Raw genomic sequence first — 16,150 nt, 5'->3', positions numbered from 1 at the left:
AAAAAAAAAAAAAAAAAAAAAGTTTTTGGTGTTGTTGTGTTGGTCTCTGTGGTACTTGTATTTTGTTACCTCTGTGTTTTTTGTTTGTTTTGTGGGGGCCTTTGTGGTGAAGGTTCTACCTCCTCCCTTCTTTTGTGTGTTTCTTTGCAGGTTCCGAAGGCTGCTTGGTATGGATCTTGGGCCATTCATATGTTTTTTGGGGGGCTAAGAGGGCGGATGTTCGTCCAGAGGGTCAGCAACTGGGATTTGAGAGGGGGGAGGCTAGGCTTCGTTGGCTTGGAGTGCCGGGAATGTTGTGGTCCAGGGTGGTCCCGGAAATTCATCACTATTCCCGTTTGGACCGGCCTCCCGATGTTTTGGTATTGCATGTGGGGGGTAATGATCTCGGGTTGCGCTCCATGCGGGAGGTTATCCGGGACATTAAGTTTGATTTTTTGCGGATTCGGTCCTTTTTCCCGGGCACAGTGCTGGTATGGTCGGATATAGTGGCCCGTGCTTATTGGCGGATGGCCCGCTCCGTTGAAAAAATTAATAGGGCTCGAGTTAAGGTGAATAAGGAGGTGGCGCGTTTTGTGGTGAGGAATGGTGGCCTAGCAGTCCGTCATAGGGAGTTGGAGGAGGAGTCCTGGCGATATTTGCGCTCGGATGGGGTGCATCTTAATGCAGTTGGGATTGATCTGTGGTCCTTGGGCCTGCAGGATGGTATCCAGCGTGGATTACGTGTGTGGCGGGCTACACGAGTGTAAGGGTTCACACTCGTGTGCTGTGGCAGGGGTCGATGGGTCTTTGAAGGCGGTGGTGGAGTGACAAGTTGAGGAATTATGGGTTGGGCCCATCGTAGGTATGGGTGTCCCTTCCCAATAAAAGGTCATATTGGTAATGTGGGAGTTAATTTGGCTGTATCTGGGTTAAGTAACAGTATTATTGTCCCCGAGGCGGTGTAGTAGCGGCTGGGGGCCTTTCATTGAGTAATAGATACAGCCGAGTTGGTGATGGGAGTAATGGTGCCTTCAGAGACCTCGGACCCGGGTGGTAATGTAATAAAATATTATGTTGAGTTATGTTAAATAAATGGCTGCTATGGCCGGTTTTACACCAAAAGTGAGTTGCGTGTTTATTTGGGGAGAGGGAAGGTTTTTGAAGGGGTGGTGGTGTTTAAAGGGGGTAGGTAAGTATTAGCCTCGGGATTCTGCAAGTCCAACAGTCAAGTCAGGGCCTGGACTGAGCGAAGTATAAGGGAGGGCCAGCATGACTGGGGCGTGCAGACGAGGCAGAGAGTGTAATTTGGGTGGAGTATTGGCAAGGAAATGGGGATGGGGGGTGGTTACTTACTTGATTGGTGTAGGCAGCATTGTGGGTGGTCTTGCAGGTTTTGAATTGGGGGGTTGTGTCTTGTCGGAGTCAGTCGGAGCTTGTGCCATCACGGAGGTGGTTTCTCCCGCCCTCCCGCCCTGAAGTTGGTTTGTCTTCTGTTTGTTGTGTTGGTTATAGTTTTGTCATTGTGTTTGTTCTGGTGTTGTTTTTGTTGTTTGGTGGTTGTTCGTGGTGTTTGTTTTATGTGGGTTCATGGCGTTTGTTCACGGTTCAGGATAGCTGTTGTGTCCTGAAGTGTTTGTTCGTTTGTCATGGCAGCTGGCAGGGGTCGATGGGTCTTTGAAGGCGGTGGTGGAGTGACAAGTTGAGGAATTATGGGTTGGGCCCATCGTAGGTATGGGTGTCCCTTCCCAATAAAAGGTCATATTGGTAATGTGGGAGTTAATTTGGCTGTATCTGGGTTAAGTAACAGTATTATTGTCCCCGAGGCGGTGTAGTAGCGGCTGGGGGCCTTTCATTGAGTAATAGATACAGCCGAGTTGGTGATGGGAGTAATGGTGCCTTCAGAGACCTCGGACCCGGGTGGTAATGTAATAAAATATTATGTTGAGTTATGTTAAATAAATGGCTGCTATGGCCGGTTTTACACCAAAAGTGAGTTGCGTGTTTATTTGGGGAGAGGGAAGGTTTTTGAAGGGGTGGTGGTGTTTAAAGGGGGTAGGTAAGTATTAGCCTCGGGATTCTGCAAGTCCAACAGTCATGATAATACCCAGGATAACCACCCCTGCTTGGGCGAGGGCTTTCTGCCAGCCACTCAGCCATCCAAACCACTGATCCCAGGGATGTGTAATACCTGAGTTTTCCTTAAGCTCATTTGACAGGTCCTCCAACCTCTTGATGGCCAGTGCCAGAAACTACACACCTACCAACAGTCCATGATACGCCCCTATCAAATCCTGACTTAATACTTTTTGTGGATGGATCCCGCTTTGCAGATAATGCTGGCACCTACCACACTGGAAATGCTGTGACTACCGACACAATGGTACTGCAAGCTAGACCTCTTCCACCTTTTATGTCTGCACAAGAGGCTGAACTAAGGGCCCTCACCAAAGCCTGTGAATTAACAAAAGGAAAGACAGCTAACATTTACACGGATTCCAGATATGCACTGGGGGTTGCACTTGATTTTGGCCTAATCTGGAAAATGAGGGGCTTTCTCACGGCAGCTGGGACTCCTGTAAAGCATGGAAAGGCGATCAACCACCTTATGGAAGCACTTTTACTACCAGCCCAAGTGGCCATACTGAAGGTGAAGGCCCACGGTAAATTGACCACTATGGAAGCAAAAGGAAATCATCTGGCAGACATGGCTGCTAAGCAAGCTGCGGTCAGGGAGCAGGAAGAGGATGAAGAGATGTGCAGTGAGGTGATGCCTGTGCTAATTCATCAGCCCAAGGACAACCAACTCCAGGAAGCCCAGGATAATGCTTCAGAAGAAGAAAGGAAGGAATGGATGCAGAAAGGAGCAGTTGAGGACAAAGGATTGTGGGTGGTGGGGAAGAAGGTTTTGCTTCCCAGATCCTTATATCCGGCAACAGTGCAGTAGGATTATAGTAGATGTAGTTTATCCAATCTACATTCTTGTTCTCAGTGATGAAGAGGAATAGGGATTCAAATCCCGCGGCCACCTGGTCTCTGGCCTTGAATTCATCGGGTACCCCCCTTGGGACTCCTATCGCATCTATATAGACATGGGGGTCAAAACTCCCTTGTGGGGCACTTCGTTTGTGCTTGGTTGCATGGAGGGGGTTAGGCGGCCCCTTAAGTAATGGATCTGAGAGGATGTGCAATGGCATTATGGCATTGGCAAGGGTACATTCCCCTCTCCATTTCCCTATCAGTCGGGTCCTAATCTTCTGATCACCACAGATCCAGAATATATCCCCCAATGACATGACCTGGTTCTGGGTGAGATCTGACCGGGCTGTACTATAAGCAGCACAGAATCCCTTTGTGAAGTTCCCCAGAAACCTTCCTCCTCCCTCATAGTTGGCATAGCAGGTATAATTACCGGGATATATGGTTAAACCATTTGGGGCCTTTTCGTCTCCTTGGATTAAGGGGTAACGCTTCTTCCAGTCCTCACATAAAGACTGGTTCGTAGAGATGTTAGTATACAGGCTTAAGACACACTCCTCTATGGAATCTGGTAGGGTTAGTGGCACCGTCCCCAGATGTGGTCTGGCATGCCCACACACATAGCAGTTGGACTTATTATGCGAGTTTGCATTGTATCTCATCCATTCTAACCACAGATTAGTGTCTGAGAGGCCGGTTTCTACTGCTATAGTATCTTCGTATGTAGGGTTTGCTATGGCCACCATCTCTGCCAACGTTTTGATCTTTGGCATAAGTGGGTTATAGGTGGGAGCAGTATCTCTGGAAGATTTCCATCGGTTTGATCTATACATATCCCTTATCCAGAATTGTCCCATCACTCCCCCATGTCCCCAGTATCCCAACCAGTAAAGCCCCTCATCTCCTGGGCTGGGGTTCTCTATGGTGAGGGTGAGTGGCATAGTTCTCCCTGTTGGGTTTTCATATGAACATGTGCCTTTTTTAAATATAGTCAATCTATCAATTAGGCTCTTCCCATTTTTATCTTTGCGGTTTAAGGCACTTAGCGGTTTATACCCCCAGTCAGGCCCCGTATTCCATCCTACTGAGCCCCAGTATCTGCATTTGTCTCCCCAATAGTCATCCGTCACACATATATATATACTACTGGAGTGATCCTGATACGTAGTACACTGCCAAGGTTGTTTCGGACAAGGTGCTATGAAGCAGAAGTCAAAGGCAAAAGTGGCCACACGGGTGTTGGAAGAATTGTACCAAAATGTTATCAGGCCACTCTGTTCGGGTGTCCCACCTTCCCTTGTGATTGCCACTCTTTGTCCCCTACCCATTCCCGAAAGCACATACAAAAGGATATATGTGTATAGTCTCATGTTCTAGTTGTCTTCTGGGGGTGCAACTTTCTTGCAGTGAGAGGCGTGGATCCAGGTACTCTTTCCTTCTAGCTTCACTGAGGTGGCCATCACCAGAAGCACCTGGAAGGGACCGTCATATCTGGGTTCCAATGTATGTTTCCGCAGAAACTTCTTGACCAAGACCCAGTCTCCAGGTTGCAAAGTGTGCGTTCCAGTGTCCGCCTCAGGATCTGGAATGGAGGAGAAAACTTGCGCATGGATATTAGTCAACACACGTGCCAAAGATATCACATACTTTGTCAATGAGTCAGACTGCAACTGTAATTGTTGAGGATAGTAGGTACCCAGTCTAGGGGCGGACCCAAACAAAATCTCATAGGGAGACAACCCATGACTTCCCCTTGGTGTGTATCTAACGCTGAAAAGAGCAATAGGCAAGCTGTCCGGCCATCCCATGCCTACCTCTTGGGCCATTTTTAACATTCTTGACTTCAGGACCCCATTTAGGCGCTCTACCTTCCCACTACTCTGGGGATGATAGGGTGTGTGAAATGCAAGTGTGACCCCCAGAGCCCCCCAGATCTCTTTCGTGACATTGGCAGTAAAAGCCGGTCCCTGATCGCTTTCAACCACCTCGGGCACTCCGTATCTGCAGACTATCTCCGTGAGCAGCTTCTTGGCAGTGGTTCTTGCCGTCTGGTTGGTTACTGCGAATGCCTCTGGCCATCCTGAGAACATATCCACCACCACTAGGGCATATTCAAATCGTCCACTTTTTGGCATCTGGATATGATCTATCTGGATCCTCTGAAATGGATATAGTGCCCTGGCCAGATGCTTGCTTGGAGGTTTCTCAGGTCTTCCAGGATTGCACTTGGCACATACAACACAAGACTTACAGAATCTGTCTGTGTAAGCCGTAATTCCGGGTGCCACATAGTATTTACTGATCAAAGAGTTCATTAGCATCTTGGACAGGTGTGATGCTCCATGTGCCCACTGCACTGTTGCCGGATATAAGGATCTGGGAAGCAAAACCTTCTTCCCCACCACCCACAATCCTTTGTCCTCAACTGCTCCTTTCTGCATCCATTCCTTCCTTTCTTCTTCTGAAGCATTATCCTGGGCTTCCTGGAGTTGGTTGTCCTTGGGCTGATGAATTAGCACAGGCATCACCTCACTGCACATCTCTTCATCCTCTTCCTGCTCCCTGACCGCAGCTTGCTTAGCAGCCATGTCTGCCAGATGATTTCCTTTTGCTTCCATAGTGGTCAATTTACCGTGGGCCTTCACCTTCAGTATGGCCACTTGGGCTGGTAGTAAAAGTGCTTCCATAAGGTGGTTGATCGCCTTTCCATGCTTTACAGGAGTCCCAGCTGCCGTGAGAAAGCCCCTCATTTTCCAGATTAGGCCAAAATCAAGTGCAACCCCCAGTGCATATCTGGAATCCGTGTAAATGTTAGCTGTCTTTCCTTTTGTTAATTCACAGGCTTTGGTGAGGGCCCTTAGTTCAGCCTCTTGTGCAGACATAAAAGGTGGAAGAGGTCTAGCTTGCAGTACCATTGTGTCGGTAGTCACAGCATATCCAGTGTGGTAGGTGCCAGCATTATCTGCAAAGCGGGATCCATCCACAAAAAGTATTAAGTCAGGATTTGATAGGGGCGTATCATGGACTGTTGGTAGGTGTGTAGTTTCTGCCTGCATAAGTTCCAAACAGTCATGTACCACATCCTCTGGTGCCACGTCTTTGGTGTCTTCTTCTGCTTCGTCTACCCCCCCCCCCCCCTGGAAGAGGGAGAAGAGTTGCAGGGTTTATCTGGGTGCATCTGACCAGGGTGACATGATCAGGTAAAAGAAGGGAGCCTTGCAGTCGCAGATGCCTGGCGGCAGATAGATGCTTTGGTTGGGTTTGGTTCAGTATTGCGGTAATGTCATGGGGGGCCAGAAGTGTGAGTGGATGTCCTAAGACCAAATCTGCCGTTTTATCCAGAAGAAGATGAGCAGCAAAAACAGCCCTCAGACAGGAGGGACCACCTCGTGCAACCGGGTCTAGCCTGCAGGAGTAATAACCCAGAGGCCGGAGGCGACCCCCATGGCGTTGTGCCAGAACTCCTGTTGCATGACCCTGTCTCTCAGCCACAAAAAGCTTGAAGGGCTCATCATAATCTGGTAGACCTAATGCAGGTGCAGTGGAGATGGCTTTTTTCAGGCGATGGAAATCAAGTACAGCTTCTTCTGTCAGGGAAAAGGGTTCAGATTTCAGGGCATCATAAAGGGACTGCATCAAGACGGAAGCTTCTGGGATCCAGGAACGACAATAGGAAACCAACCCTAGAAAAGCATGCAGGGTTTTTGGTCCCTGAGGTATTGGGACATTCTGGATAGCCCGTACTCTATCCGGTGTGAGGTGACGAGTGGCTTGGGAAATGCAATGTCCCAAGAAAATGACAGAAGTTTGGCACCACTGTAACTTGTCCTTAGAAACCTTGCAGCCCTGTTCAGCCAGGTGGTGGAGGAGGCTCAGAGAGGCGATTTTTCCTTCAGAATGGTTGGTGGCACATAGGAGCAAGTCATCCACATATTGGAGCACTATGACTTCCGGGTGTGACTGTTGCCAGGTGCTGAGGATAGATGTCATGGCCTTTGTAAATTGGCTTGGCGAATTTTGGGCCCCTTGGGGCATAACTCTCCAGGTATACTGTCGGCCAGCATGGGTAAAGGCGAAGAGATACATGCAAGAGGGGTCCAGCGGAACACTGAAGAAGGCATTGGCCAAGTCAATAACTGTGAACACTTGGGCTGTGGGAGGTACCCCTGCAAGCAGGGTGTGGGGGTTTGGTACAATGGGGGTTTCCAAAATAGTTGCCTCATTGACTGCTCTCAGATCTTGAACCATGCGATATTTGGTGGGCTCACCTTTTGGAGTTTTTTTCTTCACTGGGAAAAGGGGTGTATTGCATGGGGACACACAGGGAATTAATGCCCCATTTTCCAGAAGTATATTGACTTGTTTGGAGATGGCGTCCATCTGGGCTTGCTTCAGAGGGTATTGAGGCTTCCGTGGCAATGGTGCTCCAGGCTTAAGCTGGACTAACACTGGAGCAACTTTCAGATGGCCAATATCCTCAGGGCCGGTGGACCAAAGAGTGAGTGGCAGCTCCTGTAAGGCCTGTTCTACATGGTCTGGCAAGGGGTGGCCTGAAACTTCCTGTAGAGACATCATCAGTGGTAATGAACATAGAGCCGAGGTGTCTTCCTCTCCCAAGGGGGTGGAGAGCTGAATGGTGCCATCTGGTTGGTAGGATATAGTTGCTTGCAACCTGGACAAGACATCAGCTCCCAGCAGATTCAACGGGCAAGTATTTGACACCACAAAACGAGACAGAAGATTGGGTAAGGTGCCGATATGTAGAGGTTTTGTAAGCCAACTGCGTTGTGGGCAGCCGTCTACTCCAACGCAGGAAACATCAATGTTTGAGAGGTATGTTTCATTGGGTAAATCTTCTCTCCGCAAAACGCTTCTGGCTGCACCTGTGTCCACTAAGAATTGTGTAGGATGTCCCTCGATGGGGACAGTGACCTTTGCTAGGGGCCCACTAGCACAATATCCATGAGAAGAAACTGTCATAAGGGGAGTGGACACAGGTTTGCCCCTGTCCTATTGGAGAAGGTTTAGATGTTCTTGGGTAGGACCTGTGCGTGGGGGTCCTGGAAGCGGTGGAGGTGGTGGCATTGCAGACTCTTCCCACCCTGAGTTGTAGTCATTGGGTCGTCGTGAACGTCTGGGAGCTCTGCATTCCCTTCTGAAATGTCCTGGTTTTCCACAGTTGAAGCAGATAAGTGGGTTTCTTCTGGAGACCTGCTCTCCAGCCGACAACATGAGTGGTGTCGGCTTCCGGGCCACCTGGGCGGTCTCTAAACCTTTTGCCACCAATAGCAGTATATCCAGGTGGAGGGTACGGTACTCTGGACAGGCAGTGATCAAACCCTTGCGAACAGACTCCTTTAGTCCTGATACAAATGCAGGGGCCAGCATTTGAGTATGTACCTTGTTATGGACACTGAATCCCAGGTCTGTAAACACCTGTGTTAGTCTGGTATGGAACTTTTCCACCGACTCAGTCTTGTCTTGGGTAATGTCCTGCAATGTGGTTGCCTGGTCCGCCAGTCTCTCTCTGGCCCACTGCTGCAACTGGTCACAGAAAGAAATTCCCGAGGCATAAGTGGTGTCCTCATTTGGCTTTACTCTGGTGAGATCCTTTTCCATTATAGGCCAATATGCATCCCCAGCCTTGATCTCACACAGACTGACCAAATCCCTCCAGGCTGTGGAATAGGTCTTGTGGATCTGGGCTATGTGCCGGTAAAAAGGCATCGGGTGTTTCTCCGGGTCCGGGAGAGTTGTGACTAGTGCGGAGGCTTGGGATGGAGTGAAGGCCACATACATGATAGGAGCATCAGGTAGGTTGGGCACCGGGCGGGGATGGTCTCCTTCAGATCCTTGGGGGCGATAGACAGGATTGTGGTAAGTGGAAGAAAAGGGATGAGGTGCTGAGTCTGCTTCCATTCCAGACTCATACATAGATAATTTTTGACGTTGGGGTTGTGTGGTTGGGGGAAGTTGAACGAGTGGTTTGCTTTCTGGACCATGGCCTTCTGAGAACGGATCATTCTGTTGGGAACGAATGGAAACAGCATCATCCTCTCGGGTACCCTGGCGGACTGCCGCAGCCACTGTCTTTTCTTGAGCCCATCCTCTTCTGTCTGGCAGAGAGGTAGGGGTTACCACATCTGTAAAATTCCAGCCCTGCCATTCTGTGGGTGTCTTCAGTTCAACTTGGTCTGAAGCCTCTGTTTGTTTTGGTGGTGGTGGTACTACAGGCATTAGGGGTGTGTGGAGGGCCGAAGGTGGTTGGGAGCCAGAGACAGTAAGCACTGGGCACAAGGTGGTAGCTGGTATGAGGTGTGTATGGTGTATCGGTGTACTAAGCCCAGAGTCAACATGGCTTCCGGTGGCCTCACTGGGCGCCGCCATCTTTGAAGAGGGCGGAAGGGGCGGAGGCGGAAATGGAGGTGACTGAGTTGGAAGCATCGGATGTTGCATAGTCAGCTTCCGGTCACATCCCTTGCAAATCTCCTCCCACCCCGGATTCTTAACTGAACACCCCTTACATATCCGGAGGTTCTGACTACACGGTATGCAAAAATCTGGACTCTCGGGGTGGGGCCTTCCTGTATTTCCACATGCCTCGCACCTCCAGGACGGCCATCATCATAGGGGGGCGGCGCCTTGCTGGGCGCATCTCCTTTCCTGTAATATACATATACAATTCCCCTGTCCTGATCCAGTTTTTGCTCCACCCACCCCTCCTGATGTAGGGTGCGGGCCACATTAAACCAAGTTTCTGCTGTCTTTAACATGTTATACTTCAGTAGAAGCCCTTTCTTTTTACACAACTTTCTCCAGTCCTCCGCCTGCAACCTCCCACCGTTCTTACATGTTCCACCCAGCTTGTTTAACTGTTTTAACTTTTTTACATACTCTGGTCCCTCTCTCTCCTCCACCAGTTCACAAGCAAACGAACTGTTCTCTGGCTTTATAAGTTTCTGTCCCATTTTGTTTTACTTCCCTCCCGGGGACCCTAAGGTGGTCCCCAAAGCCGTCACTCTGTTCTGAAAGTGCTGTGCCGTGAGACAGTGGAACCCGCGCAGCACTTTGCCCCCCCCCCCCCTGCTTCTCCTCCAGTAACTTCCCTATTTTTCAGCTACACTGAGAATAATGTACATTAACCCTGTAAACCAATATATCAGGATCTACGATTGTCACTGTACCACTACTTGTAGTACTTTCACAAATCCCCACTCTTTCGTGGTGTACACCAAACATTAATCCACATACACAGTGTGATCATGACATAGTATTTCAGACACGCCTGTCGGGAGTAAAATGTTTTTTTTTTGTTTTTTTTTTAGTTTTCTTTTTCCCCCACAAGCCAATCCCTGGCTGTGGTTATTTTTTCCCTCGAGTCACCATTACTGCGACTACGAGTTTCCCCTCGACAGTCACCATCACCACGACTGCGAGTGCCCGGCACCCTCTCTCAAATCAGAGTGTTTCCTGTCCACTCCTGACGAGGAATATTGTGCCGTAATTCTCCCCTCCCTCACAGGCGCATCAACAACAACCCAACCAATCACACTGGTACACACAGACTACACAAAAGACAAGACATATCACACTGGTAGATGACGTTACACTGACAGGTGGGTTCAAAGGAGCCCCGGGCAAGTATACCTGTCACTTTGCTGATCAACGGACAGCCAGACGGGTGAGTAGTCCCGCTGGGCAATTCCAGACTACGCAGGTAAGGAATTATTAGACATAAAAATTCACTTACCGCTTTTGGAGGTGATCAGTCTCCGCGTCTGGAATGCTCCACGGTCCCCCTCATCCACTCTGGGTCGGGCTGAGCCGGTGTGTTCAGAACCCGGGCCCCACGTTGGGCGCCAAATGTCTTGGACTAGGTCACTTACAGACCATTTACCGTGATCTACCAGTGAGCCAAATTAATATGAGAATACGTGCACGTGGAAGTAAGACACTGACACTTCGCAGTTTGCCAACTTCCTAAAATTCTGTTTTATTGAGGAACTAACAGTATCATTTATAGGGCATATGATGCAGGCAAAGCATATACATTGATTGGGTGAAAAGTCCACGGGGTTTCTGCGTGTTCGTCCATCCGTGTTGATATCTTCCAATCATTGTCCCCAAAGAGACTCATTCCCTTTTATGGGGGTTGTTTACATTAAAAGATACTTTTCTCCTAATGAGTCACCAAGGGTGAGACTCCGGATGAAGGCGCCATCTTAATTATCATCATTGTTCTGTCAACCTATATCTGATTGTTTACTTAAGAGAGTAAGAAATTTAAAGAGCAAGATACAGACAGTAGCAAGACTATAAAATTGTCATTTTACTGATCATCTAATAAAACGTGGACTGTCAATCACAATCCACTACAGTTGTACATTCCATACTCCTGACTCATGCACTATATACTCTATGTTGTACATTACATCCTCCTGACCCCTGCACTATATACTCTATGTTGTACATTACATACTCCTGACCCCTGCACTATATACTCTATGTTGTACATTACATACTCCTGACCCCTGCACTATATACTCTATGTTGTACATTACATACTCCTGACCCCTGCACTATATACTCTATGTTGTACATTACATACTCCTGACCCCTGCACTATATACTCTGTTGTACATTACATACTCCTGACCCCTGCACCATATACTCTATGTTGTACATTACATACTCCTGACCCCTGCACTATATAATCTATGTTGTACATTACATACTCCTGACCCCTGCACTATATACTCCATGTTGTACATTACATACTCCTGACCCCTGCACTATATACTCTGTTGTACATTACATACTCCTGACCCCTGCACTATATACTCTATGTTGTACATTACATCCTCCTGACCCTTGCACTATATACTCTATGTTGTACATTACATACTCCTGACCCCTGCACTATATACTCTATGTTGTACATTACATCCTCCTGACCCCTGCACTATATACTCTATGTTGTACATTACATCCTCCTGACCCCTGCACTATATACTCTATGTTGTACATTACATACTCCTGACCCCTGCACTATATACTCTGTTGTACATTACATACTCCTGACCCCTGCACTATATACTCCATGTTGTACATTACATACTCCTGACCCCTGCACTGTATACTCTGTTGTACATTACATCCTCCTGATTTCTGCTCTCCCCCCTCCCCCCACTGCTATATATACACATAATATGGATTCTCTTTTGTTACACCCATTTCCTCCCAGCTGGACATTTTATATCGGATGATGTGATTGGAGCACAGACTTTTACATGGTGATAATAATGTGATAACATCCTCCAACTTTGGACCCTTAAACAGAAAGTGATAATGAGGGAGGAGTCAATACCCCAATGATGGTGGTCTTCAGGATCAGTCCAGTCTTCATCTTGGTTGTTCTCCCCCCATCCTCACTCTCTGACCTCTGGTGGGGCTCAGCCCCGCTGTTCCTCATGACTAAATCATGGAGTAAATAAGGAAGTGCAGTACTTCTTGTGTTGGGAAGATGGCGATGAGTGATAGAGGGGGTGGGGACCCTCGTCCTATAATCCCCTCATCACTGTCCCTCCTATAAAAGACAGTTCTGGTTGTTTCCTCACTCTCTGACTAAGGTCCATGAATAAAGAAATGACCTGGTAGGAGATCAGAGGAGCCATTTCCTAGTTCCCTTGAGGGTGGAATTGTAAGCTCCTCAGAGACCAAGCTGCCTGATGTGGGTGGAGTCCTGGTTTGGGGGAACCAATCAGCTCCTGTCTAGTAATCCTCTTTGTCTTTGTATTTTAGTCCATGGCCGGGAGATGAGGAAAACCTCTGAGGATTGTCTCACTTTGTCTCCAGACTGGAAGGGAAGAGCTTCTCCTGTACTGAGTGCGGGAAGAGGTTCTTTTCTAAATTCCATCTTAATGTGCATAAAAGATCTCACACAGGAGAAAAGCCGTATTCCTGTCCTGAGTGCGGGAAATGTTTTTCAGTGAAGTCCAATCTTTACAGCCATCTGCACAAACATCAGAGATCTCACACAGGAGAAAAGCCGTATTCCTGTCCTGAGTGCAGCAAATGTTTTTCAAGGAAGTTCCATCTTTCCATACATCAGATTTCTCACACGGGGGAGAAGCCATATTCCTGTCCTGAGTGCGGGAAATGTTTTTCAAGAAAGTCCAGTCTGCACACACATCAGAGATCTCACACAGGGGAGAAGCCGTATTCTTGTTCTGAGTGTGGGAAATGTTTTTCAGTAAAGTCCAATCTTAACCGCCATCAGAAATCTCACAGGGGGGAAAAGCCTTACTCTTGTCTGGAGTGCGGGAAATGTTTTGTAGAAAAATCAACACTTGTCAGACATCAGATTTCTCACACGGGGGAGAAGCCATATTCCTGTCCTGAGTGTGGGAAATGTTTTTCATGCAAGTCCAATCTTTCCATACATCAGAGATCTCACACAGGGCAGAAGCCATATTCCTGTCTTGAGTGTGGGAAATGTTTTGTAAAAAAATCAAAACTTGTCAAACATCAGAGATCTCACACAGGGGAGAAGCCATATTCCTGTCTTGAGTGCGGGAAATGTTTTTCAGAAAAGTCCAGTCTGCACGAACATCAGAGATCTCACACGGGGGAAAAACCGTATTCCTGTTCTGAGTGCGGGAAATGTTTTTCAAGGAAGTTCCATCTTTCCATACATCAGATTTCTCACACGGGGGAAAAGCCATATTTCTGTCCTGAGTGCGGGAAATGTTTTTCGGAGAACTCCAGTCTGCACAAACATCAGAGATCTCACACAGGGGAGAAGCCGTATTCTTGTTCTGAGTGCGGGAAATGTTTTTCAGTAAAGTCCAATCTTAACAGCCATCAGAAATCTCACAGGGGGGAGAAGCCATATTCCTGTCCTAAGTGCGGGAAATGTTTTGTAGAAAAATCAAAACTTGTCAGACATCAGATTTCTCACAAGGGGGAGAAGCCATATTCCTGTCCTGAGTGCGGGAAATGTTTTTCATGCAAGTCCAGTCTTTCCATACATCAGAGATCTCACACAAGGAGAAGCCATATTCCTGCCTTGAGTGTGGGAAATGTTTTGTAAAAAAAGCAAAACTTGTCAGACATCAGATTTCTCACACGGGGAGAAGCCATGTTCCTGTCCTGAGTGCAGGAAATGTTTTTCAGAGAAGTCCAGTCTGCACAAACATCAGAGATCTCACACAGGAGAAAAGGAAAAGGGTCTAAATCCTTTCACCTGTCCTGAGTGTAGGAAATGTTTTTCATGCAAGTCCAGTCTTTCCATCGGTTGTCTCACAGGAGGGAGAAGCCATATTCCTGTCCTGAGTGTGGGAACTGTTTTTCAGATAAGTCTAATCTTTAAGAACATCAGAGATCTCGCACAGGGGAGAAGCCATATTCCTGTTCTGAGTGCGGGAAATGTTGTTTAGTGAATCCCATCTTTCCATACATCAGAGCTCTCATCCGAGGGAGAAGCCATATTCCTGTCCTAAGTGTGGGAAATGTTTTTCAGAGAAGTCCAAACTTTACAAGCATCAGAGAGCTCACACTTTCCTGTCCTAAATGAAGGAATTGTTCCTCACTGGCTTCATGTACATCAGGGATCCCACACAACCCTGGAGGTGTATTGGTGCCATGAGTGCGGGAAATGTCTTCTAGATGAATGTTGCTGGACATTCCAGCTCTCATGTGGGGAAGAAGCACACCCTGATATACACCTCAGATATACTCCATGGCTGATCTTCATCATGGAAGAAACAGTTCATAAGGAGATGAGAGGCCCCCAAAGACATGGATGAAGTGTGGGACCGGGTTGGCCATTGATGGCAGGAGAATAAAAATGGAGTCCTGCCCTGTGATTGGTTGAGTACATTTTGTGGTGGGAGATTTCACAAACACTTGGAGGTCTATGGAGAACAATGTTGAACGAATGTGACCAGCATTCTCCAGCTGGGAGGAGTTTTGGCCGTATTTTATTTCTTATGATCATTGGCTCCATCTAGTGGCCATAATATCATATTGGGCTAGTTTTACTGATGGAGAGATTTCAGAAAAATCACCTCATTGTGGCCACTAGATGGAGCTGGAGATCATAGGAAATCATTGTGTTACTTAACATAAGGCCAATTGTTGTCACAGCTGGAGGAATGATTGCCTCATTGGTCCAATGAATGTTCTATAAATAGAGCCCTTGGTTTCCTTCATCAGACACGCCCCCATACTAATCCCTGAGGTCACACTCCCGCACTCTGAGGTCACACTCCCGCACTCTGAGGTCACACTCCCGCACTCTGAGGTCATACTCCTGCACTCTGAGATCACACTCCCGCACCCTGAGGTCACACTCCCGCACCGTGAGGTCACACTCCTGCACAATGAGGTCACACTTCTTCACTCTGAGGTCATACTCCCACACAATGAGGTCACACTCCCGCACTCTGAGGTCACACTCCCGCACTCTGAGGTCACGCTCCCGCACTCTTAGGTCACGCTCCCGCACCCTGAGGTCATACTCCTGCACTCTGAGGTCATACTCCCGCACTCTGAGGTCACACTCCCGCACTCTGAGGTCACACTCCCGCACTCTGAGGTCATACTCCTGCACTCTGAGATCACACTCCCGCACCCTGAGGTCACACTCCTGCACCGTGAGGTCACACTCCTGCACAATGAGGTCACACTTCTTCACTCTGAGGTCATACTCCCACACAATGAGGTCACACTCCCGCACTCTGAGGTCACACTCCCGCACTCTGAGGTCACACTCCCGCACTCTGAGGTCACACTCCCGCACTCTGAGGTCATACTCCCGCACCCTGAGGTCACACTCCCGCACTCTGAGGTCACACTCCCGCACTCTTAGGTCATACTCTCGCACCGTGAGGTCATACTCCTGCACTCTGAGGTCACACTCCTGCACTCTGAGGTCACACTCCTGCACCCTGAGGTCACACTCCCGCACCATGAGGTCACACTCCCGCACTCTGAGGTCACACTCCCGCACTCTTAGGTCATATTCCCGCACTCTGAGGTCACACTCCCGCACCCTGAGGTCATACTCCCGCACTCTGAGGTCACACTCCCGCACTCTGAGGTCACACTCCCGCACTCTGAGGTCACACTCCCACACTCTGATGCCATTCTCCCTCACTCTGAGGTCACACTCCCTCACTCTGAGGTCACACTC

The 16,150-nt window shown here is 48.4% G+C and overlaps 3 protein-coding genes across 3 annotated transcripts in view; 2 read left to right on the top strand and 1 right to left on the bottom strand.

The window, feature by feature from the left end:
- Positions 1 to 16,000, top strand: part of LOC149462484 (uncharacterized) — a 171,310-nt gene extending 155,310 nt beyond the window's left edge. Inside the window, exon 6 of the mRNA XM_089676831.1 lies at positions 12,978 to 16,000. Coding sequence (XP_089532957.1) covers positions 12,978 to 14,047 — 1,070 coding nt within the window. The 3' untranslated portion in view covers positions 14,048 to 16,000. The remainder of the gene's footprint in view (positions 1 to 12,977) is intronic.
- On the top strand, positions 111 to 1,041 carry LOC149462486 (uncharacterized; the record flags this gene model as incomplete). Its single annotated transcript, XM_089676814.1, has 1 exon — positions 111 to 1,041. A coding segment is annotated over one exon (636 nt), but the record flags the coding sequence as incomplete, so codon positions are not given.
- Positions 751 to 4,408, bottom strand: LOC149462485 (uncharacterized). The gene is made up of 2 exons (XM_089676812.1): positions 2,914 to 4,408; positions 751 to 784 (listed from the first exon to the last, which is right to left on the bottom strand). Exons 1-2 carry the CDS (start codon positions 4,323 to 4,325, stop codon positions 751 to 753), a joined length of 1,446 nt encoding a protein of 481 aa, XP_089532938.1. The 5' UTR covers positions 4,326 to 4,408.
- Positions 16,001 to 16,150: the final 150 nt, after the last annotated feature.

Source organism: Staurois parvus, unplaced genomic scaffold, assembly GCF_062004578.1.
Source record: "Staurois parvus isolate SC_StPar_1 unplaced genomic scaffold, SC_StPar_1.0 ptg000174l, whole genome shotgun sequence".
Taxonomy (NCBI): Eukaryota; Metazoa; Chordata; class Amphibia; order Anura; family Ranidae; genus Staurois; species Staurois parvus.
The sequence above is the reverse complement of the archived record's forward strand: the minus strand, read 5'-3'. Positions and strand labels throughout refer to the sequence as shown.

Bases quoted from the DNA above. Each gene is read 5' to 3' on its own strand.
- LOC149462485 (XM_089676812.1), bottom strand. From the start codon at position 4,325: ATGAGACTATACACATATATCCTTTTGTATGTGCTTTCGGGAATGGGT. The intron at 785-2,913 runs GTTGCCGGATAT...CCGCCTTCAAAG, and splicing joins TACTATAATCCTACTGCACT to ACCCATCGACCCCTGCCACA.